At 47.0% G+C, this 26,006-nt stretch overlaps 1 protein-coding gene across 2 annotated transcripts in view; it reads left to right on the top strand.

Annotated features, from left to right (window-relative positions):
• AACS (acetoacetyl-CoA synthetase) overlaps nt 1-26,006 on the top strand; it is a 324,332-nt gene that overhangs the window by 38,831 nt on the left and 259,495 nt on the right. For both annotated transcript variants that reach the window (XM_086942682.1, XM_086942681.1), the window contains 2 exons: nt 852-972; nt 24,304-24,417. In XM_086942682.1, coding sequence (XP_086798808.1) covers nt 852-972; nt 24,304-24,417 — 235 coding nt within the window. The remainder of the gene's footprint in view (nt 1-851; nt 973-24,303; nt 24,418-26,006) is intronic.

Raw genomic sequence — 26,006 nt, 5'->3', positions numbered from 1 at the left:
TTTCACTACTGCAAGGCTGATCTCTCCCATTGGATAACATTGGGTTACCTTATTACATTCCAAAGTGATAACTTTTGATTGGGAGGAGATAGAGATGTCAAATTTGGACTCAATCGAATCGTAATTTAAAATCCTCTTTAAGGGTATAGTCAGATTTTAAGTACTAAATCTGAAAATACTACTTTGAGTTGGAATTTTCTTTTCCTAACCATTTGGTGTTCACTGCCACAGTCCTGGGTCCCATGTCTGTGAATGGCTCTCTCTCTCCCTCCCCTCTCTCTCTCTCTCTTTCTTTCTTTCTCTCTCTCTTCTCCTTCTGTCTCTTTCTTTCTTTCTCTCTCTCGCTTCTCCCTCTGTCTCTTTCTCTCCGTCTCTTTTACTTCTCCTCTTGCTCCCCCTACTCTTCCTGTCTCTTATCTCCCAGTTTCTACCCTCTCCTCTTTTTCTCTTTCTCCTTCTTTCTTCCTTTCTTTTCACTCCCCTACTAACTTTTGTCTCTGCCTCTCTGTTCACTTCCCCCGTTCTCTCTCTACTCCATTTTGTCACTCTTTCTCTCTCTCTCTCTTGTACTGCTTTCCATCCCCATTTCTTTCTCTCCCATGCCTTTTTCTCCTCTTCTCTCTCCTTGTCATGCTTCCACTACTCCATTTCTTCTTCTCTCTCCCTCCCTCTCCCAGCCTCTTCCTGTCTCTCTGCCTCTCCCCTTCTCTCTCCATTTTTCTCCCACTCCTCCTCTTTTTCTATTCTCATCTTCCCTCTTCTCCCTCCCTTCTTTCTCCCTTTCTGTGTCTCTTCCTCCTCTCACTTGCACCCACTCCCATCATGTTAATACTTCGATGTTACCCCTGCAGGTCATTGACCGGTCCCTGGGCATCGCGGATGTTCCAGAATGGTTCAAAGGCAGCCGCCTTAACTATGCTGAAAACCTCCTGAAGCACAAGGAAAATGACAAGATTGCCCTCTACGCTACCAGTACGTTTATACCATCATTTCACAATTATTTTTGTTGAAACATAGATGCGTTTTAAAGAAGGGCATTTTGTTCTTCTGGACACATGTTTATTACAATTATCTCTCTCTCTCTCTCTCTCTCTCTCTCTCTCTCTCTCTCTCTCTCTCTCTCTCTCTCTCTCTCTCTCTCTCTCTCTCTTCCTCTTCCTCTTCCTCTTCCTCTTCCTCTTCCTCTTCCTCTTCCTCTTCCTCTTCCTCTCCCCCTCGCCCTCTCCCTCTCCCCCTCGCTCTCTCCTCTCCCCCTCCTCCCTCCTCCCCCTCTCCCTCCTCCCTCCTCCCCCTTTCCGCCTTTCCCCCTTCCACCTTTGCCTCTTCCCCCTCCCCCTCCCTCTCCCTCTCCCTCTCCCTCTCCCTCTCCCTCTCCCTCCTCTCTCTCTCCCCCTCTCTCTCTCTCTCTCTCTCTCTCTCTCTCTCTCTCTCTCTCTCTCTCTCTCCCCTCTCTCGCTGTCTCCTCTCTCTCTCTCCCCTCTCTCCTCTCTCTCTCTCTCTCTCTCTCTCTCCCTCTCTCTCTCTCTCTCTCTCTCTCCCTCTCTCCCTCTCTCTCCCTCTCTTTCCCCTCGCCCTCTCTCTCTCGCTGTCTCCTCTCTCTCTCGCTGTCTCCTCTCTCTCTCTCCCCTCTCTCTCTCTCTCTCTCTCTCTCTCTTCTCTGTCTCTCTTCCCCCTCTCTCTCTCTCCCTTCTCTGTCTCTCTTCCCTCTCTCTCTCTCTCTCTCTCTCTCTCTCTCTCTCTCGCTCTCTCTCTCTCTCTCTCCCCTCTCTCCCCTCAAAGTTTAAGCATCATCCCACTAGGCCCCTAGGGGAATCAGGTGAAGTGATATTTAAAAGGCAAGGACTACATGGTTAGGAGTAAACTAAAACCTCTTTAATCCGTACTTTAATAAGCAGCCCTTGTGTCGATGCTAGTGAGCTGTGGAGCTTCCCTTGGGTGTGATGGTTGTGCATTGATAGCTTTTCTGCGATGCTTACTCTTCCATCTGGACCTGTATACGGTCTTTCTTCTGTATATCTCTTCTTTCGTTGTCTTGCACACTCTCTCTTCCTTTATGTCTTTATCCTTTCCATTTTCCACCTCTCTGTTTCTGTTTCTGCTTCTCTAGCTCTTCTGTCTAACTCATATAACCCCCTTTATTTCTAGCTCTTTCTCTCCCATCTATCTTGATCTTTTCTTTCTCTCTCCACTTCCTCCTCCCTCTTCTCCTTGCCCCTCTTATTCTCCTCCTTTCCTGCACCCTGTTTGTCCTCCTTTCTTTCTCTCCATCCTTTCTCAGTTTTTCCTCTCGCGCTCTCATGCCTTTCGTCGCCCTTCCTTGAGCCCACCCTTCGTGCAGGCTGCAGTCTCAGCTGTGGCTTGGCTCTTGCCGTCCAGTCGTGGGCAGCAGGGCTGGCAGCTTCTGGTGGGCCCTCCACTCCTTCAGGCTCTGCCCCAGTCTGGGAGAGAACAGGAACCAAGTCCGTGTCTCAGGTTGGCAGAGTGAAGATCGAGCAAAGGTTATTAAAACAAGCATTTGCAATGCAATAGGTCTCGCAGCATTAAAGTTTGAGTTATTGGCATTGTAAATGACAATGCTTTGCATTCATTTTGTTTTTTAGTTTGCAATTGGTATATAAACATTGTTTGTGAATGGCGGCGGGAGGCAGAGACAACTGCATTCGAGGGAGGCTGAGAGGGTCAACACGAAGGAGGGGGCAGATTGGTGCACAGAAGTCACACCGCGGAGGGAGAGAAGAATGCACACAAGCAAGGCTGAGTGGTGCAACACGAGGGATGGGGCAGATTGGGGCAGACAGAGGGACTTAGACGGGGGTGTGTAGGTGCACACAGGACGATACAGGAGAGTCCAGAAGGAGTGCATAGGGAGGCACCGAGGTCACAGCGCCGGAGGCACAGAAGAATGCACACAAGAGAGGCTGAGAGGTGTCACAGAGGCATGGGGAGCAGATTGGCACACACAGAGGGAAGGAGAGAGAGAGATTGAGCACGTGGGGACAACCCCAGACAGGGGACAGCCCGCCGCGGGAGGGGAACCTGGTTGCCCCCAATCCAACAAACGAGGACCAGAGAGGCAAGGCGGCAGTGGAACTCTCCTGCTCCCAGGGGGAGTGACTGCTCCCGCTGGAACATATTTTGGGGGTAGTGACGCAGCACTGCGGATGGCTAGGGGCCCACCATGACTGGGTGGGGAAGAAACTGGCCCGCCAGATTCCTATGGCAGCACTGCTCCACCAGCCAAATAAGTGAGGTTGCCCCTGGTGAATACTCTTCCAGTCGGCGTTCCTTTAAGACCACTGGGAATCACTGCGGGCACGGAGTGTGCCATATCGGCAGTTAGCACTTGTTTCCCCTGGGCGCCCCAGTGCGCAGTAGGCCATGCGGCAGGAGGGGAGTGGGCACCATCAATGCTGTGAGGTGGCCTGCAGCTACAACAGTCAGACGGTGGCCAGTAGCTGGTCTATTGTGCCCCAGATCCACTCAGCAGAGCCCGGAGAAGCAAAGAAGCCTCAGAACCCCTGAGGTAACACAGTGATTGTGCCCGCTGGGATGTCTCGGGGGTGTAGCAGCACGGCATTGTGGAGGCCTGGGGTCATACCCTAATTCAATAGAGCAGGTCCAGAACACTCACTTGGGGCAGCTGCGGGACTCTTGCGACAGCGCTGCACCGTCAGCCAAGTAAGGACATCTGCCCCTAATACGTAGCTACCTTTTTAGCCAGCACTCCCCTTGTAGGAAACAGTGAATTGCTGAGGACACTGAGCGGACTGTAGCAGCATATCTGACTTTGTGTTCAACGTGGTGCCCCATCGTGCTGGGAGCCGCGTAGCAGGAGCAGAAAGTGTGTAAACACTGTAGCGGGCGGCCAGCGCTCTTTACAACCAATCTCTTAAGTGCTCCGACACTGATATGCCCAGCAGATCTAACCCGCCTCCCTCCTCCGGGTACTCACCATACGCCCCCAGCGATGCAGACGTGAACGAAACCGAAACCTTCCATGGGGCGGGACTTCCGGCTTTGGAAGCCCGTGCATGCGCCCACGGAGAGAAGCAGTGCTGGTGACGCGGGGATCCCATTGTGAGAAGTTGGCCTGATATATAGTGCTCACTATTCTAGTGATCACTTTGTATCATTCCAAACAACCCTTATTGATGATTGGTTGTAAGTCAACCTTATAGACCAGCTATCCTAGTAGCATGGACAAGAGCAGTCTTTAGGCTAAACTCTAGAGGGCGTGTTAAGCCAGCTGTTATACCATCACATATACCCCTTGAACACCAAGTGAAAGGACACCACACAAGTGTTATGAAAATAAACAGTGTATTTATTTAGATCACAACAGCCCTGGACTCTTTATGAGGACAGGGTACTAAGCACAAAACAAAACTCTTACGAAAATACTTTAAGTTGCACAATTTACACAAATGCCCGAGGGGCACGAAAAACCATATACTCTAAAAGTGGAATGCGAAATTACTAGCAGGTAAGTACTAATCTCGTAGGGTTTGGAATCGCTAGGACTGGACTACTGAACCTTCAGATTACTAGCAGGAGGCCTAGGGGACTCGGGTGCAGAGTGGGTGTCTCTGAACAGCAACCTGTACTGCTTAGTTGTTAAGCCAAACCCATCAATCAGTGTATTCTTCAGGACTTGGTAATTGTTAGCATCCTCAGCTCTAGTAGTGAGGAGCTTATCTCTACCTTTGCCTTCAAAGGAGAGCCACAAGATAGCTGCCCACTCACTCTGGGGGACGCACTGGACAGTGCAGGCCCTCTCCAAAGCAGTCATCCTTTTGTGGATGTCATCCCCTTGTTTAAAGGGGGGCACTATCTTACTCAGGTGTCTAGTGTCTAAACTCCTGTCTTTTTCTCTTGGGAGAATGCTGCCACCAGTGGGGTCTGCCCCACTCAATTTCTGCTCTCTAGCAAAGGCAAGTCTCTCTTTGGCCAGGGCAAGTTCTTCCCTTTCAATCCTCAGATTGACTTCCCTCATCTTAGCTTCATGCTCTCTCCTCTGAGGGATGTCATCCCTCTGTGAGAAGAGGCCTGAGAGCCATTGGTACGAATGGATCTGTTAGAGGCTCTGGAGAGAGACCTAACTCGGCCATTCCCAATGTTAAGCCTGCCTGAGAGTGGGCCTGGGGGTCCCCAAGTCCATTTTCATGCCTGCTTAAGTTGGTCCTGGTGAGTCTACTGACTTCTACTTGACCTTTGTCTGCCTCATCCCCTGACAACTCCTGATCCTCTTCCTCCTCTTCACTTCCTGTTCCATTGAGGTTGAGGTCAGGGTCCCCAAGGGTTCCCTCTAAGGGAGGCATATTCCCATCTGGATTAGAAGGGCCTATGTTAGAAGCCCTCCTTGCATCATAAGTCTCTAAGAGACCTATCAGAAATGGGATGGTAGGGTTAGAACCCTGTTTTAGCTTCCTGGAGGTGCACACTTGTCTCATCTCCTGGGAGCTAAGAGCTGCATATCTTGACATGACCTGTGGAGGGTCAACTGACAGAAGGGGAGCCTCTGAGTTCTCTCCTTTGTCAGACATGCTTTTCTAGTGAGGTGTAAGTGGTGCACTTCCCTACACTATTTGTTTGCCTACTGATCCCTTGCTAAGAGTTGTAGTCAGGGTGTGCTAAGCCCTGTTAAACTACAACAGCTGGTTCAGTAGAACTCAGAGTATTCTAAGCTAAGTTATATGTACCTTTTGTACTTATGTGATCTTTCAAATGATATTCTTAGGATACGTGTGGTAAAACAACAGCAAGCTCAAATCCCAACCGCTGCTCACCAATGTGAGAAGTTGGCCTGATATATAGTGCTCACTATTCTAGTGATCACTTTGTATCATTCCTAACAACCCTTATTGATGATTGGTTGTAAGTCAACCTTATAGACCAGCTATCCTAGTAGCATGGACAAGAGCAGTCTTTAGGCTAAACTCTAGAGGGCGTGTTAAGCCAGCTGTTATACCATCACATATACCCCTTGAACACCAAGTGAAAGGACACCACACAAGTTGTTATGAAAATAAAAGGATATTTATTTATAACAAGTCTACCCTGATCTCTTTATGAGTCAGGGAGCTAAGCACACAACAAAACTCTTAAGAAAATACTTTAAGTTGCACAATTTACACAAATGCCCGAGGGGCACGAAAAACCATATACACTAAAAGTGGAATGCGAAATACTAGCAGGTAAGTAACAAGATCCAGAGGCTTCAGGATCGCTAGGACTACACTACTGAACCTTCAGGATAGGAGCAGGAGGCCTAGGGAGATCGGGTGCAGAATGTGCACTCTCACGCGCAATGCGGGACAAAGTCTATGGATGCTAGTATTTGTAAAGTTACTGTTATCGGACGAATCCGACTAGATAGACTGAAAACGACAAAGGATCTGGACACTTAGATAGTGAACCTACGTTAGAGCACCGAAATGCTCAGGTTACCTAGTCCAGGGGCTGCGGCTGCATAGGGTTCAAAAGATGTCGGGAATCCTCGTTGAAGTCTATGTAGCCTGAAAGAAGAAGTTGCTGGCAAGCGACCAGTGAAGATGTCCGGAGTGATCCAAACTTGGATCGAAGATGGAGACGACCTGAAAGCAGAGGGGACTCAGTTCTTAATCACTAGCCAGTGATTAGGTGGGCACCAGGATGGCACCGGATGAAGTCACCTGGACCAGGTGAGTGGGTGAATCTAGATTCTACTGTCCATCAGACCAGGAGGTGTTGTCGGCGACCAGGCAGGAGGTGCGAGCTGTCCCACGACGGTGTCTGCTGTCGGCGATGCTGGACCCAGGATTGGGGCAACAAACCTTGGCAAAGTCAAGCCCACGCGGTGGAGTCAAGATGGCGTCTGGAGTGGACCAGGAGGGTCCGGGGTGCTCCTCTCTTGGAAGGGAGCAAGGGCAAGTCTCGAGCAACCAGACCAGCGGTGCAATCGTCGTGGTTCGTCGTCAGGAGGGCCACTAGCCAGCAGGCAAGTGACCGGACAACGCGGTGAGCAGCAAAGAGCAGAAGGGCCCCACGCAGATCTTGTGGATGCTGGGGGGCTGGACTTCGGTGCTGGAGCTGCTCAGGGTCAGGGCTTCTCAAACCCCAAAGCACTCACTCGAGGATCCCTCGGCGGTCGTGCTGGTTAAGCGTCGTGCAGTTTTGAAGATGGCCGGTCCCTTCAGGTCTCGTCACACCCACGAATCTCAGCTGGGCTGATGATGTAGGTAGAGGTCAGAGATGCCAGGGAATCCGGGTCTCGTCGAGCTGGGCAGTCTTGATCCGGAGGATTGACTTACAGCAAACCGCGATGCTTAGATGGTGCCTGCGGGTGCAGGGTGGCTACTCCTTAGCCACAAGGGAGAGTCTTCAGAAATAGTCAAGAGTCCTTTCGTGGAAAGTAGTCCAGATTCAGAATTATCTAATTTGGGAAGGGGGCCTGCATCTGGGTGGGACCAGGAGGGGGGTGGTTACACCCCTCTCCCTTGTCCGGACTTTCCCCAGCTCAGAGGGTCTGGTGTGCCCCTGGAACTGGTTCAAACCGGCAGATGCATAGTGAGCACCGGGGTGCCACTTGCAGTCACCTTCCTCTCAGCCCTGCCTACCTGGGATACACAAAACCCTGTCTGGGTTGGTGCTAGCACTGCCCCTGACAGGAAACCCTTTGTCCAAGCTCTCCTCGCTGGAAGGACTCCCAGCAGCAGGAGGTCAGACTTGTGTCTGTGGTGGCAGCATCCATTTTGTGATGCTGAGGCTCGAGTTGACTTTAACCGGAGTTCACAGTTACATACATGTCGTGTCCCTCTAAAGGGTGGAATGCTAACCCCGTCGCCAGAATTGGCGAGGGGTTAGTATTCCAATTCGTATGACACCTTACTCGACATGTTTTGATAAAGCGATACCAAAGATACCAAATAACCGTGAGGATTATAATGCACTTAAGAGTATATGGTACGCGTTATCATGGAACAGCTATTAGGACTTGGTTCCGCAAGCTGCAGACGGGCTCAGCTCATGCCAGAGCACCATCTCACATAATTCCAAGCACTCTGCCTTCAGGATTGTTAAGGCCTGCCATAGGAGTGACTGATAGGAATACATGTGTCCATTTTAGGTTTAGATATAGGGATACTATATCTAAAGCAAAGGGTGATTACACCACCTTGCCCCAGCTGTCGTGCAGCCAGTTGTGTCAGATTTGGGTGGCCAGCCAGGGGTGGCATAATACATGCTGCAGCCCCTGGTAGGCCCTGGGTAAACCTATGCCCTGGATACCTAAGGTATACTGTACAGGGACTGATAAGGTGGCCTAGTACCAATTGGTAAATGCACCTAAGGTACATGTGTGTCAATTTAGAGAGAGAACAGCTAGGCTGTGGGTCTGATTAACAGGCCCACAGCCAAGGAAAGTCGTAAACCAGTGAAGCAAAAAGCAAAAATCTGGGGTGATCATAGGATTGCAGACCCTACTCTCCTACACCCATGCCCGAGGGAGAGCCCCACGGTGGCGGCTAAGTCTGGAGTGGCGGTAAGTGGGCCGGGGCGCTCAGTGCACTTGTGTGTGTGTGTGCGCGTGTGTGTGTATGCGACGGCGGGGGTGGGTTCTCTGTATGTGTGGGTGCATGCGCGCATGGGCGCTCGTGTGTGTGTGTGTCTCTGTGTATGTGCATGCGTGTGAACACCTTATGATATGGAGCATTTTTGATCATGCTGTGAAACACGCTGCTTAAAAGAAACTGAAAGTTACACGTTTAACCACACTCTAAACGCGCATTGCCGCACTCTAAACGCGCATTGCAAGAAACTTGCAACTAAGTCAATTGAGCACTCGTACTTGTGCGCGTGCCAGTTTCAAATCGCCTCCGAGGAGATGCGCGCGGCCAGGATTGTCTCCTGGAAAGCAGACACGCCGACAAAAGGTCTCTGGCGAGAACGCGCTTCCCCGCGTTTACCCGAGACCTAAAAAAAGAGAATTCACAGAAGGTATTTAACAAAAAAATGGAAAGGTTACAAACATTTGTTTGTGGATATTCATCAGTACCCCTTTTCATAGATAAGTATGATATATGTTGGTAAACACACACCGAAAGAGTGTTTGCTTTTTTTTTTTTTTTTTTTTAATTTTTGAAGACCTTTATTGTGCATGTTGCAGAAAAACAAATACGGGCCTACAACCATCCGGCCGGCCACAATACTTATGAGCACAGGTGTCAACATTACGGTCTTCCGGCGGCATCAAGTGATACAACAACTATTAATAACAGTTACACTGGAAAGGACATGCCGCCAGGGAGAAGGATCAATGAGGTCAAATTTTAAAGTTTTTGATGAAATAAAAGTCAATAAAGGATAGGTATAAAGGAGATCCGAGTCCGTACATTGAGTCCACATGAGTAGGCAACAGTAGAAATGACATCAATTACGTAGAGCTCTTCTTCAAAGCGGCAGAACAATAAAAAAAACAAAGCGGACAGCAGAAGCCAAACTCGTGCCGCTCCCAGTGCCACCCACTCTGCGACCCTCAAAAAACCTACAAGTGAAGCGGGAGGAGGAGCCATTCAAGCCATTCCCAGTACCCCAGTCAGAAACCCAGTCCCCACACAATTTGCAGTCATTGAAAGCCAGATATTAGTACAAAAGCAGTTAGGGAAAGACATTATAACTTGTGCGACTTAAGCAAGAATGTACAACTTCCAATCCCGGTCCCACCCACCCAGCAACCGACAGTGCGAGGAGAACCTAGCCCTGACCCGACCTCGGACAGACCCAAAAAAGAAGCGCATGAAGAAGTACAAAGCATTTGCATCCATTAAAGAAGACTAAGAGCAACAGTATAGTCGCACAATGCATCTAAGGGGTAAGACAGTTCAGGTACGAGTCAGCAGAACATTCAAAAATCCAGGGAAGACGTCGCCATCAGCACTTATCATCGGGCTACCTGACCACAGAATTCCCACCCCATAGATATAAACCAGCAAATGTGCCCAGCAAGCACAACCTCATGTGGGAAAACATTACACAGAGCATATTAACAATACCAAGGCATCAGTTCAGTCCGGGTCTCCGCTAGCCAATCAGACAGAGTCAGCGCCAGGAATGCCGTCAACCCTGGCCCGAGCGTCGAAAGTCTTCCAGAAATGGCCACCGCTGAAAACAAGCCGAGAGAAGAACAAAGGACCAAGATGGCCAAGAGTGTTTGCTTTTAATTATGTTATGCAGTAAAAAGGTTTTATTTTTATTAAATACACAGCCCAAGCTATTGTGTCTTTAGGTTCAAAAATACACAATACTTCAAATCAAGTGAACGCACTTACTCTGGTTGTGCCCGGGGTTGCGGTTCTATTGGTCGGCCAGTGGACAGTGTTTGCTGCGGGTTCCCTAGGGTCTCAGCCTACACGCTGCAGGGTGAGGCTATTGCACAATCTTCCTCGCTGTTCTCCCAGAGGGACCGACGAATGTTAATGAAATGTGCAGCAAGGAAAGACTGCCCGCGTGGACCTGTGAGGGAAGGAACATTCACCAGACTTTAGGGAAAGGATGGACAGACTTTGGGACCTATTGAGAATACGGAATATCTATCTAGACCAAGAACAGAGGTGTGAGGACTTCTAAGAGCTATCCGGGCCCTCCCTGACATACCTGAGTGTTTTTGGACCTTACCTGTCCTGGCTCTCTCCAGGTACTTCCAATGTTCCCCAATGCTGAACAGGCTCAGGACTAGTTTGGGACAAAGTGACATATTTGGAAGCGAGTCTGAGCCATCGCCTCTGCATGGAGGGTGAATCCTGAGTGAATAGAACTAAAGATAGGCAAGCTGGTGACAGAGGGGGAGGGGGCCATGGGTGGGGACAGAAGGCGTGTTGTTGATTGAGTGAGGCTTTTGTTTCTTTGCTGAGAAGAAGTAATAATGAACAACTAAAGGAATTGGAGAAGAGCAAAGTCAGCCTGTGGAGGGGTGTAGAAGAAGGCCCGTTGTGACGTTCTAGGACAGACCTTAAGAGGGAACAAGTAGCAGAGCTGGAGACAGATTGGAGATGGTAAAGCACTTGGGCAGGAAAATCGATACTCCGGTCAACAAAAAGGATGAGTCGGTGTAAGAGCTTCAGTTGCCTGAAAATATAGTTAGTTATGTTACTATAAACTTTAGGAACAAGCAGCTGCAATATGTTGATGGGGAATAAGGAGAGCAGATTTAGAGGATGGGTAAATCACGGACAGCGAATGAATGTGGAACAAAAGAGAAGGAAATAGAGCAGCTGTAGGTCAGAAGCAGGTGTGAGGAGAGTAGTTCAACCTTGGAGTTTCAGTGGAGGGAATGAGAAGTCCCCCGCAACTCCATGGCAGCCACAGGAATAAATCTTATTGTGGGGCTGCAGGGAGAGTGAGCGATGAACTGGAGTCATCCGCAATGAAGTGACAGTAGCAATCTTAGGATGATTTTATTAGACCTTTCAGCGGCGTTCGATACCGTCAGTCATGCGCTGCTACTGGAAAGGCTGAGTGACTTTGGCATCAAAGGCCGGGCTTTCGAGTGGTTGCAGTCCTTTCTGTCAGGAAGGACACAAAGAATACAACTCGGAGAAGAAATCTCCGCAGTGGGAGAAATAGAATGTGGGGTACCTCAGGGCTCGGCCCTATCCCCACTGCTGTTTAACCTATATCTGCAGCCTCTGATTGCCTCCCTGGCGATTATGGGCTGCACAGTATATAACTACGCAGACGACACGCAGCTGCTGCTGAGTGTTGACAATACAAACACCGCCCAACTCCACACTCAGAATATTTTGAGACACACGGTCCAGTGGATGACAGGAAACCTCCTAAAAATCAATCCAGACAAGACTGAGGTCTTGGTTTTTTCATCTACCACCTCACCATGGTGTGACCTCTACTGGCCCGCAGAGTTAGGTCCAGCCCCAAAACCCAGTTTGAACGTGAAGAGCCTGGGGATCAAACTGGATTGTGACCTCTCTATGGTCAGCCAAATCTCTTCAGTGGTGGGCAGCTGTACTAATATCATCCGACAGCTATGGAAATTAGTGCCTATCATTTCCCAATCTATGCTACGTTCCATCGTCGCAGCTACTGTGATTTCACGCATAGATTATGGAAATGCCCTCTACCTTGGCCTACCAAAAACCTTGATAAATAGGCTACAGGTGGTGATGAATGATGCCGCTCGTCTTATCTTCAGACAGCCAAGAGACACTAAATTTATTTTAATTTATTTATTTTAAATCTTATATAGCGCGCAGCTACCCTCGGGCGTCCCGGCGCTTTAAGACAACATCGGATGGTAAGGAAACAGCATCAAGGCGTTATGCTGGGAACAGGAAGGTTTTAAGACCCTTGCGGAAACGCAGTGTGCAGGGCTCAGCTCGGAGTTTTAGAGGAAGCGAGTTCCAGAGCTTTGCCGTGTTAAATGAAAATCTTCTCCCACCAGTGCGGGCCTTTTTGACTCTGGGCACCATCAAGAGATGTTTTGTGTCTGACCGCAACGTTCTGCCAGCTTTGTAGGGAGTCACTAGATTTTTTAGAATAAGGGGACCTTTGCCTGCAAGAATTTTATGAGCGGTACAGAGTGCTTTAAAAGTCACTCTCTCCCGCACGGGGAGCCAATGCAGTGCCTTCAGTGCTGGTTTCGCAGATTGTTTCCTCGGAATGTCCGTGAGCAGCCTTGCCGCTGCATTTTGGACCTGTTGAAGAGTCTTAAAGGTTGATTCAGGGGCGCCTAAGAAGATGGCGTTGCAATAATCGAGTCTAGATGTTATGAGGCCCTGAATCAACAACTTCCTCGATGTTACCGGAAGTAGGGGGAAGATTTTCCGAGCCGACCTGAGCAGGGCATAACATACTCCTGCTGTTTTCTTGGCTTGAGTGCGGAAAGACAGGTCTGGTTCCAACCAGACTCCAAGGCTTTTGATCGCATCCTTGGGAGCCGGGGGATCGCCCATACATCCCGGCCAGCTGAGCGGCGGGAGAAGGGTAGTTTTACTCCCCATCAGCAGTATTTCCGTTTTTGAGCCGTTTAACGTAAGGGAGGAATCTCCCATCCAAGTATGAACATCTGCCAGGCAGGAGTTCAAGATGTCAGGATTGTCGGCCAGATGTGATAAGGAAACCACTAGCTGCGTATCGTCAGCGTAGCTGACGATTTTGATGTCATATGGGGATACTACGTCCTCCAGGGGGGCCATATATACATTAAATAATGTAGGGCTCAATGACGAGCCCTGTGGCACTCCACACTGGAGGGGAATGGATTTGGATCTCTCGAGGCCATCCCACACCTGGTAGGAACGATTCGAAAGAAAAGATCTCAGCCACTGCAAGGCTGCCCCGGAGACCCCTACCTCAGCCAGCCGTCGGATCAACACCTGATGGTTCACAGTGTCGAACGCCGCGCTTAGGTCCAGGAGGATCACCGCCACTGACCCTCCTGAGTCAAGGATGCATCTTGTCTCTTCGACTACTGCCAAGAGGGCCGTGTCTGTGCCCTGCCCTGGGCGGAATCCAGTTTGTGATGGTCGAAGGAGTCCATTCGACTCCAGAAAGGCTGACAACTGCCTGTTGACCAGTCGTTCCGCAACTTTGCCGAGGCCCGGCAAGAGCGAGATCGGTCTAAAATTCGCCAGATCTTTGGGGTCCAAATTGGCCTTTTTTAAAAGAGCCTTAACAACGGCCATTTTCCAGGTGGGTGGCACCACACCCTGAGCGAAAGAAGCGTTCATAAGGTCTGTTATGGGAGCTGCAATGGACGCTATTGCCTGCTTGAGAAACTTCATGGGGACCGGATCCATGGGAGAACCACTTTTAATCGACGATAAAGTTTTGGCGACGTCGCTCACTAATACTGGACCAAAGGTGTCAATGTGTGAGGCATTCCCTCTGGCCCGAAGTCCCACATCCTGCTTGGAAATGTCCTGAGAAGGATTTGGCTGGGGCAGAGAGGTTAAGATCTTCTCAATTTTTGTGTCCCCCCCTGCATTCCCCCCTGCTACAAAGCCTCCACTGGCTCCCTATTAAGGAGCGAGTGGAATTTAAAAATCTGTGCATCGCCCATAAAGCCATCTATGGCATGGCACCTGCTTACATCAAAGATCGCCTGGCAATGTATAGCCCAAAGAGAGCTCTTAGGTCCTCAGACTCTCAGCTATTAGTCTGCCCTCGGTACAAACTTGCCACCAAGGGGGGTAGAGCCTTTTCGGTGCTGGTTCCGCATTTATGGAACACACTACCTGAGCCACTACGAAAGGAAGGAAACCTCCTACATTTCAGAAAGGGGCTGAAAACGCTGTTGTTCAGGAGAGCCCTGTGAGCCACGTAGGCTAGTGGATGCGCTCTGTACTGTCAAAGTTGTTGTTTACCATCGATTCCCGAGCGCTTAGAGGCCTGTAGGTGATTGAGCGCGCTACAAATCAAATAACAATAACAATAACAATAACAATTTCGCAGAGCCTTAGAGCGGTGCAAGGTGATCGTGCCACAGAGCACAGGACAGAATCTTGAGGTGCATTGTGACGAAGGGGAGAAGATTCAACAGCGCAATGAAACTAAAGATACTTCTGAAGAGGGAGGACGAAATCCAGGACACCGCATGTGAGAAGTTAGCCTGGCATATGATGTCCACTATTCTAGTGGGCACCTTGCACCAGTCTAAAGGACCCTTATGATGGTGGTTGTAAAGTCAACCTTATAGACAATCTATCCTAGTGGTAGCATGAACCAGCAGTCTTAGGCTAAACTCCGAAGAGCATGTGAAGCTGTTTGTTTTACCAATTATAATCCCTTGAATACCAAATGAAAGGACACCACACAAGGTATATATCAAATATATATGTATTTATTCTAAACACAACCCCTCTCTACTCTTTATGTGGTCAGAGGTCGAAGTACATCACAAGTTACTCAATTAGCATACGATAAGTTGCGCAAATACAGTTTTGCCCTAGGGGCCTCACAAACCATATGCTAAGTAAGTGGTATAAGAACCACTACAGAAATAGTGAGTAGGCCTAGGGCCTAGGGAATCGCTGGGGCTACACTAAACAACCAAAGGTTAGGAAGTAGGAGGCCCATGGGAAACGCGTTCAGTGTCTAAACACAGGCGCGAGTTTCCAATGACTTATAAATGAGAACAAAGAAGTTACAAAGTTACTGTTTAAGGACACTTCCGGATGGACTACGGTAAAACTGCTTTAGACTAGGACACTTCAAGAGTCAAGATCCACGGAACACCGGAGTACTCGTGTTACCTCACCCAGGGAAGCCGGGTGCATAGCTGTCTTTTCGTGTCGGCTTTCGTCGCCGTTTTCTATGGAGATCTGCAAAGAAGTGCTGCATGCGACCAGAGGAAAAGTGTCCGGGTGGTATGGCTATATCATAGAACAGCTATAAGGAGATGGTTTCGAAAGCTGCAGAGGGGCTCAGCTCATTCTAGAGCACCCTCTCACCAAAACCGAGCACTCTGCCTCCAGGATTGTCGAGGCCTACCATAGGAGTGACTTATAGGTGCATATGTGTCTATATATATATATATATATGGTTAGATATAGGTATACTGTGAGAAGTTAGCCTGGCAAATGATGTCCACTATTCTAGCGGGCACCTTGCACCAGTCTAAACGACCCTTATTGATGGTGGTTGTAAAGTCAACCTTATAGACACACTATCCTAGTGGTAGCATGGACCAGCAGTCTTAGGCTAAGACTTCAGAGAGCATGTGAAGCCAGCTGTTTTACCAATTATAATCCCTTAAATACAAAATGAAAGGACACCACACAAGGTATATATCAAATATATATGTATTTATTTCTAACACAACCCCTCTGCACTTTTTATGAGGTCAGAGATCGAAGCACATCACAAGTTACTCAATTAGCATACAATAAGTTGCACAAATACAGTTATGCCCTAGGGGCCTCACAAACCATATACTAAGTAAGTGGTATAAGAACCACTTCAGAAATAGTGAATAGGTCCAGGGCCTAGGGAACCGCTGGGGCTACACTAAACAACCAAAGTTTAGGAAGTAGGAGACCCACCGGAGATGCGTGCAGTGTCTAAACACAGTCGCGTGTTACCATTGACTTATAATGGAGAACGAAGAAGTTACAAAGTTACTGTTTAAGGACACTTCCGGATGGACTACGGTAAAAACCCCTTTAGACTAGGACACTTCAAGACCCACAGGAGCACCGGAGTACTCGTGTTACCTCACCCAGGGAAGACGGGTGCATAGGTGTCTTTTCGTGTCGGGTTTCGTCGTCGTTTTCTATGGAGATCTCCAAAGAAGTGCTGGGTGAAGGGTGGATCGGTGAAGGGAAGAACCTGAAAGCGGAGGGGACAGAGTATGGGTCGCTAGCCAGTGAGCAGGAAGGAACCAGGCGATGTCGCGTGCTTGAAGGTGAAGAAGGTGAGTTTGTCTCTTCAGCCACGAGGTCCAGGAGGCATCGACGATGACCAGGAGCTGGATACGAGCTGTCCCACGATGGATCTAGTTGACTGCGGAGTAGGTATCCGGATTGGAACCGACAAGCCTTGGCAACCGCAACCCACCCAGGATGTCGAGATTGGCTCTGTTGCAGACCAGCAAGGTCTGGGGCACTTCTCCTTTGAAGGGAAGCTGGAGCAACCAGGAAAGCAGTTAGGTTCACAAAGAAAGTCTTCAGGGGGCTCACTAGCCAACGGGCAAGGAACCGGGAAGACGCGTCGAGCTGAAATGCAAGAGTGGGCCCTACGCAGCACTCGTGGAGTGCGAAGGGATGAGCTTCGGTACAAATGGCACTCAGGTCTGGGGCTTCTCGTACCCCAATGCACAACTGCGAGGGTACCTCGGTAGTCGAGCTGTTAGCAAAATGCAGGACATCCAGGGTGTCTGGTCCCACGTTTCTCGTGCCCGCCACGGGTCTCAGCTTTGCTGTGGATGTAGGTCGGAGTTGGAGAAGTCTGAGAGACCAGTTCCTGTGTCGATGAGTCTTCGGGTTCCGGCGGGAGCGTCGACAAAGCAGACCGGCAAGTTACTGGTGGTGCCTGTTTGCACAGGGTGGTCCCTCCTTGACCACAAGGGAGATGTCTTCCATCTTCTAGTCAGAATAGAATGTCGAAGGTCCGAGAGTTCTGTATCAAAGTTTCGTTCCAGGATAATCCAAAGTCCTGGGGACACAGCTCCTATACTTATACTAATAAAAAAAGCTGAATTACCTGCTAGGTCCCTCCTATGGGTGGACCTGGGAAGGGGGTGGTTAAACCCCTTTCCCTTTGTCCAGTTTCGCGCCAGAGCTGGGGCAGAGTGCCCCAGCAACTGGTTTGAACTGGGCTATGCATAGAGCACCATGTGTGCCCTAGGCAGTGTCTCAAAAAGCATCTGCTGATGCAGCCCTCCCTGTCCCAATACACATCAGCCTGTCTAGGGAGGAGCTGACACCTCCCTGGACAGGAAACCTATTGTCCAGGCCTCCCCTGCCGGAGTTTTGTCCAGCAGCAGGAGGTCAGACTCGCGTCTGTGGCAGCAGCATCCATTTTGTGATGCTGAGGCTCTGTTTAACTTTAACCGGGTAAAGCAGTAACATACATGTCTTTTTCCTCTAGAAGGGTGGAATGCTACCCCCGCCGCAAGAATTGGCGGGGGTTAGTATCCAAAGTATTTGACACCTTACACAACATGTTTTGCTAAAGCCAAACCAAAGTTTGCATTAACCGCGAGGATTATAATGCAGTTAAGAGTATATGGTATGGCTATATCATAGAACAGCTATAAGGAGATGGTTCCAAAAGCTGCAGAGGGGCTCAGCTCATGCTAGAGCACCCTCTCACATAAAACCAAGCCCTCTGCCTCCAGGATTGTCGAGGCCTACCATAGGAGTGCCTTATAGGTGCATATGTGTCTATATATAAAAGGTAGACATAGGTATACTATATCTAAGTAAGGGGTGATTAACCACCTTACCCAAGCTGAGGGATCAGCCTGTGATGTCAGTTTGGATGGCCAGCCAGGGGTGGCACAATACATGCTGCAGCCCCTGGTAGGCCTTGGATGCACCTATGCCCTGGGTACCTATGGTACATTATACAGGGGCTCACAAAAACGACCCAATACCCAATCAGCTAAACTACATGGTATCAATTTAGAGAGAGAACAGTTGGGCTGTCAGTCTGATTAGCAGGCCTACAGCCACACTAAAGTCGAAAAACCAGAGAATCACAGCAAAAAGTGGGGGTGACCATAGGAAGCAGACCCTACTCTCCTACACCCCCCCCCCCCCCCAACGCAGGGACATTAAACTAAGCTTGACCAGTTGAGTCTTCATGTTCTAAGTGGAAATATCTGGAGAGTCCATCCAAGTATGGCTTCAGCTTCTTCAGGGCCCAAACCACAGCAAAGGCCTCCCTCCCAATGGCTGACAAACGTTTCTCTCTAGGGGTCAGCCTTCTGCTAATAGAAGCTATTGGCTGGTCTTGACCATCTTTATTCAGTTGTGAAAGAACAGCTCCTACACCCAATTCAGAAGCATCTGTTTGAACAATGATTTCTTTGGAGTAGTCTGGACTTTGCAGAATAGGTGCAGTGCACATGGCCTGCTTCAGGTCCTCAAATGCATTTTAACATCTTACTGTCCACTGAACTTTGTTTGACATTTTCTTTGAAGTTAAGTCATTGAGAGGCGTCACAATGGCTAGGCCACTATCATTAGTTTATACACATATGTCCAGCAGGCATAATTCTAACACTGCACACATGTCGAACAAAACAGAATCACTATTCTATCCAAGTGCACTTTTCACCAACACTACTGTATATAGGCTTGTGACATCCAATACACCATCAGAAAATCTGGTTCCCATATGATGCCTTCCAGTTGACTTAGGAAGTCTTTTGTGTCTTAAGTATATGATGCTAGGTGTGAGACAAAAGGAAACAGAAAATGGTCCACATTCTTTGACATATTCTCTGTCAGGCCCCCCTATTGATGAAACAATCAAGCGTGCAGGTGGGTGGACCTTATTTTTATGCAACTTCGGTAGATGGTAAAATGTAGGCAATCTCGGATGTTGGTTCATGAGAGAACCTAGATAAACAATGTAGTTTATCATCTTTGTGCAAATTTCCATTACAATTCTTGTTGATCGTATATACTGTAATATTGTTGGTCGCCATTACGGGGTTGGCCACGATCAAGCCTATATACAAGCCTAGCTTATAAGGATGGGCTGCTGGCAGTGAAATATTTCCTGGATGGACGTCCGTTGAAATTCTATGAACACAATACAATGCTGCTTGAATCTGTGGACTTCTGTTTAAATACCAATATATTTCTATTTCAGGATCGACCATACAGACCGATTCGTGGGACGGCCATGGGCTCCTGCTTCGCCCTCCAGCTATGTTAACTTGTTCAAAGGCTGGTGAGAGAGGCAGGTGGCCTGGACGGACACCAATGAGGTCTGGGTGGAAAGCAGAATAAGTCAGTGTAGGTATATAGATGACCTTTCTGTCATTTGGCGAGGAACGTACGAGTTAGAAATTATATAGCTGCTCTGAATGACAATGAGCTGAATCTTACATTTACCTTTGAAATCAGTGCTACCAGGGTCAACTTTCTAGATTAACAAGTCTTCGTCAGTAAGAACAAGCTGTGCTCCTCACTGTATAGGGAGCACAGTCCTACATGCGAACAGTAGTTATCCACCTGAATAAGTGAAGAGTATACCATATGGGGAACTGCTCTGCATAAAGAGAAATACCACAAGATAAACAGATTAAGAGCAGTCTGCACATGAATGTATGAGAAGATTCAAATCAAAGTAAGGGGTTATGACAATGGAGTGTTACAAAGTGCAAAACAAAGGGTAGATCAAAAGAGCTGGTGGGAATTGCAGCAGGAGGACGAATAAAAGAGTGAAAGATGCAGCCAACTCTTTTAGAAAGATTACCAATTTATCGAACTAGGCCTTCACAGGTAAAAGGATCCTTCGGAAACATTGGAGGATTTTGAGATCTGATCCACCATAGGTAAGGACATTCTTAACTTTCCACTTATTATATTCAGGAAGGCAAGATCTATTAGAGACAGCTTAGTGAAAAGTCACTTAGTAGGAAGAGGGGTGGAAACAACTTTGCCACCAGTTAAGGCATTTTTTTCCATGCAACAAATGTAAGACCTGTGCGAATAGTTAAAATGTTCTAACCTATGAAATTCCCGGCTTGCGAGAGTCAGTAAATTCATGAACTGTAATACGACATACACTGTATATTGTCAGATTTGTCCTTGCCGGCTGAGATACGTGGGAAGCACTATACATCCAACGAAGATTCGCATATTAGAGGACATGCAAGCAATAGCTAATAAAGATAACACATACCCTATGGCAAGGAACTTTGATCACACTATAATAGCAATAGGAATTTACTAAAAAAAAAAAAGAAATTGTCTGCACCGTGTACCACGAGCAATACGGGGTAGAGATCGAGAGCTTAAACTTCGATGGCTTGAGTCCAGATGGTAAACAGTCATAATATTGATTCCAAAATATAGAATGGACATAATATCGAAGTAAAAATATAGAATGGACAAAATATCGAATGGACACAATATAGTGGTTAAAAATATCGAATTTAAGGTAAGTAATATCGATTTTCAAAATATAGAAGTCAAAATATCGAAGTATACAAAATAGACATTAAATATATCGATATTTTAATAATATTAATTGTTTTAAAGTGTTTTGTATGCTAGTATATGTGTGAAAAGTGTATATTCATTTTTGTAATGTATGTTTAATGTATTTTGAGTAATGAATTTTATGTTATTTAATTTTTGCGTAATTTAATTCTGTAGCGGGTTGTGGGTTTATAGGGGAATAGGGTGGGAAGTAATTTAATTATATTAAATTAAATATTAATTTTTAGCAATTATTATTAATTTTTCATTAAATTTTGCTTTTTAGTTCTGTAGCGGGTTGTGGGTTTATAGGGGAATAGGGTGGGAAGTAATTTAATTGTAATTAAGTAAATAATTTTTTTCATTCATTGGTATTGATTTTAAATTTATTGTTAATTAATTTTTAATTGGTAATTAATTTCTATTAATTGGCAATTAATTTGTATTAATTGGTAATTATTTTGTATTAATTAAATATTTTATAATTATGATAATTGTATTAATGTATTTTCTGCAGTGGGATATGGGTATATAGGGGAATAGGGTGTAATTGTAATTAATTACATGTTAAAAATATTTTTTGTGTATTGATAATTAATTTACTGTTAATTTTTAATTGGTATTAATTTGTATTATTAATTAGTTTTTGTTATTGAAAATTAATTAGTTGTTAAATAATTATGAACAGGTTATTAATTTTTAATAACTAATATGTAGTTGTATTTCTAATTAATTATTACATAATCTTAAATTGGTTATTAATTTCAATTAATGTTTTATTGGGATTGATATTTAATTTATTTTAATAATATATTAAATCATTATTTTCACCCTCCCGCTATCCAACGCTTTCCCTACTGTTGCACTCTCTGGAGTGGGAATAGTATTTTTTACCCCTATGCTATCCAACGCTTTCCCTACTGTTGCAATGTCTGGAGTGGGAATAGTAATTTTTACCCCTACGCTATCCAAAGCTTTCCCTACTGTTGCACTATCTGGAGTGGGAATAGTAATTTTCACCCTCCCGCTATCCAACGCTTTCCCTACTGTTACACTCTCTGGAGTGGGAATAGTATTTTTTACCCCTACGCTATCCAACGCTTTCCCTACTGTTGCACTCTCTGGAGTGGGAATAGTAATTTTTACCCCTACGCTATCCAAAGCTTTCCCTACTGTTGCACTATCTGGAGTGGGAATAGTAATTTTCACACTCCCGCTATCCAACGCTTTCCCTACTTCTGCACTCTCTGGAGTGGGAATAGTAATTTTTACCCCTACGCTATCCAACGCTTTCCCTACTGTTGCACGCTCTGGAGTTGGAATAGTAATTTTTACCCTCCCGCTATCCAACGCTTTCCCTACTGTTGCACTCTCTGGAGTGGGAATAGTATTTTTACCCCTACGCTATCCAACGCTTTCCCTACTGTTGCACTCACTGGAGGGGGAATAGTATTTTTTACCCTCCCGCTATCCAACTCTTTCCCTACTGTTGCACTCTCTGGAGTGGGAATAGTAATTTTTACCCTTACGCTATCCAACGCTTTCCCTACTGTTGCACTCACTGGAGTGGGAATAGTATTTTTTACCCCTACGCTATCCAACGCTTTCCCTACTGTTGCACTCTCTTGAGTGGGAATAGTAATTTTTACCCCTACGCTATCCAACGCTTTCCCTACTGTTGCACTCTCTGGAGTGGGAATAGTATTTTTTACCCCTACGCTATCCAACGCTTTCCCTACTGTTGCACTCACTGGAGTGGGAATAGTATTTTTTACCCCTATGCTATCCAACGCTTTCCCTACTGTTGCACTCACTGGAGTGGGAATAGTATTTTTTACCCCTATGCTATCCAACGCTTTCCCTACTGTTGCACTCACTGGAGTGGTAATATTAAATGTTACCCTCCTGCTATCCTACGGTAAAATATTGTACATTTTTTATTAATAACTTGAATTAATTATATCTTAATTTTAAGGTTATTTGAGTATTTTAAGTATGTTTTAGTTAATTATATTTATTATTTCATTAATTTTAAATTACTTTTAAGACATTTAAAAAAAATCGATATTTTGACTGACTATATTTTTTACAGACTATATTTTGGATTCGATATTTTTGTACTTACCTGTTTGTAGATAGGAATTCGATATTTTGTCATTCTATATTTTGGTGACTATATTTTGGTAAGTCTATATTTTGTCATTCTATATTATGTCAGTGATCCAGTCCAGATATATCCTTGATATGCAGACAAAAATCCCAAAGGGGTTAAATAATAGCAAAGAATTGGGCGTTCACCACTAATCTATTATAGCTTCAATAAATAAAAGAAAAAAAGTAGTTTGTCTCGAAGTTAAGGGAATTGCACCAAATGTCTTGAATAAAATGGGAAAATACAGTGCATGCCCATCAAGGGCGAATATTAAGCAATAGCATGTAGACCCATAAATGACGTGAATGTTAGACGTCAGAGGGTAGACTCCAATGTGTATGAAAAGTGAATTTGGTCATGAATTTTATTGGAGTTTACCCGTTTGGTAATTGACAAATAATGTATTGTAATGATGAAGTACTGTTGTACTTTCTAGAATATTACTTAATCATGCGTTGCACACAAGATTGTAGAAAATAAATGTTAATCAATGGCGCCCAAGTTTATGGGCGATTTGTGGTGCTGTATGTGTCCGTTCTCTATTGTAATGATGTTTAATGGAAATCCAGATATAAACAAAGAGCAAGAATGGCGTTTTGCCGCCATTGACAAAGGCCGTTTTGCCGAAACGTGTCTGCATGTGCCTCTAATCCAATAAATAATTGGACTGTGCCTCTGTGAGTGCTCGTCTTTCTTTACTGTGGGGCTGAGAATAATATATACATATATATTGTGTGTGTAGGAGTGTGTGTGTGTATGTGTGTGTGTATGTGTGTGTATGTGTGTGTGTATGAGTGTGTATGTGTGAGTGTATATGTATGTGTGTGAGTGTATATGTGTATGTGTGTGTGAGTGTATATGTGTGTGTGTATATGTATGTGTGTGTGTGTGTATGTGTGTGTGTATGTGTGTGTGTATGTATATGTGTGTGTGTATATATGTATGTGTGTGTATGTGTGAGTATATGCATGTGTGTGTATATGTATGTGTGTGTATATGTATGTATGTGTGTATGTATATGTGTGTATGCATGCATATGTGTATATGTATGAATATATCTTTCTACATTTATAAATACATATATATATATCCACTGGGCACCGCGTGACCACAGATCGTCACCTACACCCTGAGATTCACTGTCTGAGATTCACTGAGCACGACTCTACACCACTTAGAGCTCCCATAACCACCAGGCACTGTGTGATCACAGATAGTTGACCGCCATGAGTCACTGCGCCTGGCTCCTCCCCACAGGGACGTTGTTTGGAGCCTCCGAGCCCCTGACTCCCTGTCACCAGATGAGCACGGTCCATGCTCAGCCAACATCCCCTGTAATGCTGATGTCTAAGGCCGCGTTTGTTGACATCCCATTGTATTTGACTTTGGTTGCAGCAGACTGCCTCATTTGTCTCGTTGACTAACAAATCATGTCGATGTTTGTCCCTCTGAATGTATTTATTCATCGAATGTGTAAACAATGTCTTCTTTTTTTTTCAGGGGAAGGTCGAGAGGAGATCTCCAAAGTGACCTTTGCTGAGCTAAGACAGGACGTTGCCCTGTTTGCTGCGGCGATGAGGAAAATGGGCGTGAAGCCTGGAGACCGGGTTGTAGGTGAGTTCGGCTTCTTCTGCCTTTTCTTGACCTGACTACCGTTCCATGGGACATTGTATTTCCAGTAACATCCCAAGGTCCCCTTGAACACGTCTGCTTACTCTTGTGGCATTTGTTTGTGTGACTGTCATCCCTGGAAGGAACTGTACATTTTGGTGTAGTTCATCTTAAAACAAGGCCGCAAACTTGATGTCAGTTGATAGAAATTGGTGTGTGAGCGAATTCTAAGGTAAAACAAGTTCTTTTGAAGCTCCCATAGTATCTTCTGCCACGCAATGTCCCTCATTTGCAGGACTTTGAGGTAATATGAGTTGTGCACCTCTCCTTCCAACTCTTACCAGAGATTTTACGAGCTGATGAAATCCTTGTCTAGAATCATGTGCTTGTTGATGACTGAGCTAGTACCCTCATCCACAATTAAAAGGCAATCGACAATAGTCTAGTCCATAACAAAGAAACTCGAGTCCTCAACTGGCCTCTATTCTTGCCTCAGCTCCTGCTTGGCTATAATCTTCTCAAACGTTACTGCCCAAAGAGCTGCCAACTCAGGAACGCTGTAGGGTTCTTCTTACTGACTTTAGATGACATGCTCCACCCAGTAGGCCAGGGTCTCCAGACACTGGATGTTGTGCCATGGCATAAGAGCAAGGGCTGGGCCCTGTAGCTCAGAGTCTGTGGCCCCTTTGTTTGGCAACATCTTGGAAACGTGGCCACAAGCCAACTTATGCTTCATCTGGAGCTCTGTGGCCTGCTGCTGGACTAGCGTCTGGCTGCTGACCCAGCCTCTGGCTGCCGACCCAGCCTTTGGCTGCCGACCCAGCATCTGGCTGCCGACCCAGCATCTGGCTGCCGACCCAGCGTCTGGCTGCCGACCCAGCGTCTGGCTGCTGACCCAGCGTCTGGCTGCTGACCCAGCGTCTGGCTGCCGACCTAGCGTCTGGCTGCTGACCCAGCGTCTGGCTGCTGACCCAGCATCTGGCTGCTGACCCAGCGTCTGGCTGCTGGACTAGCGTCTGGCTGCTGACCCAGCCTCTGGCTGCCGACCCAGCCTTTGGCTGCCGACCCAGCCTTTGGCTGCCGACCCAGCATCTGGCTGCCGACCCAGCATCTGGCTGCCGACCCAGCATCTGGCTGCCGACCCAGCATCTGGCTGCTGACCCAGCGTCTGGCTGCCGACCCAGCGTCTGGCTGCCGACCCAGCGTCTGGCTGCCGACCTAGCGTCTGGCTCTGACCCAGCGTCTGGCTGCTGACCCAGCATCTGGCTGCTGACCCAGCGTCTGGCTGCTGACCCAGCGTCTGGCTGCTGACCCAGCGTCTGGCTGCCGACCCAGCGTCTGGCTGCTGGACTTGCGTCTGGCTGCTGACCCAGCGTCCGGCTGCTGGACTAGCGTCTGGCTGCTGACCCAGCAAAAGTAGGGATGCGGCCTTGCTGGATGCTTGGAAACGTGGCCACAAGCCAAATTATGCTTCATCTGAAACTCCGTGGCCTGCTGCTGGACTAGCGTCTGGCTGCTAACCCAGCATCTGGCTGCCGACCCAGCGTTTGGCTGCTGTACTAGCGTCTGGCTGCTGACCCATGGTCTGGCTG

Source organism: Lissotriton vulgaris, chromosome 11, assembly GCF_964263255.1.
Source record: "Lissotriton vulgaris chromosome 11, aLisVul1.2, whole genome shotgun sequence".
Lineage (NCBI taxonomy): Eukaryota > Metazoa > Chordata > Amphibia > Caudata > Salamandridae > Lissotriton > Lissotriton vulgaris.
This window is presented reverse-complemented; position numbering and strand designations above follow the sequence as displayed.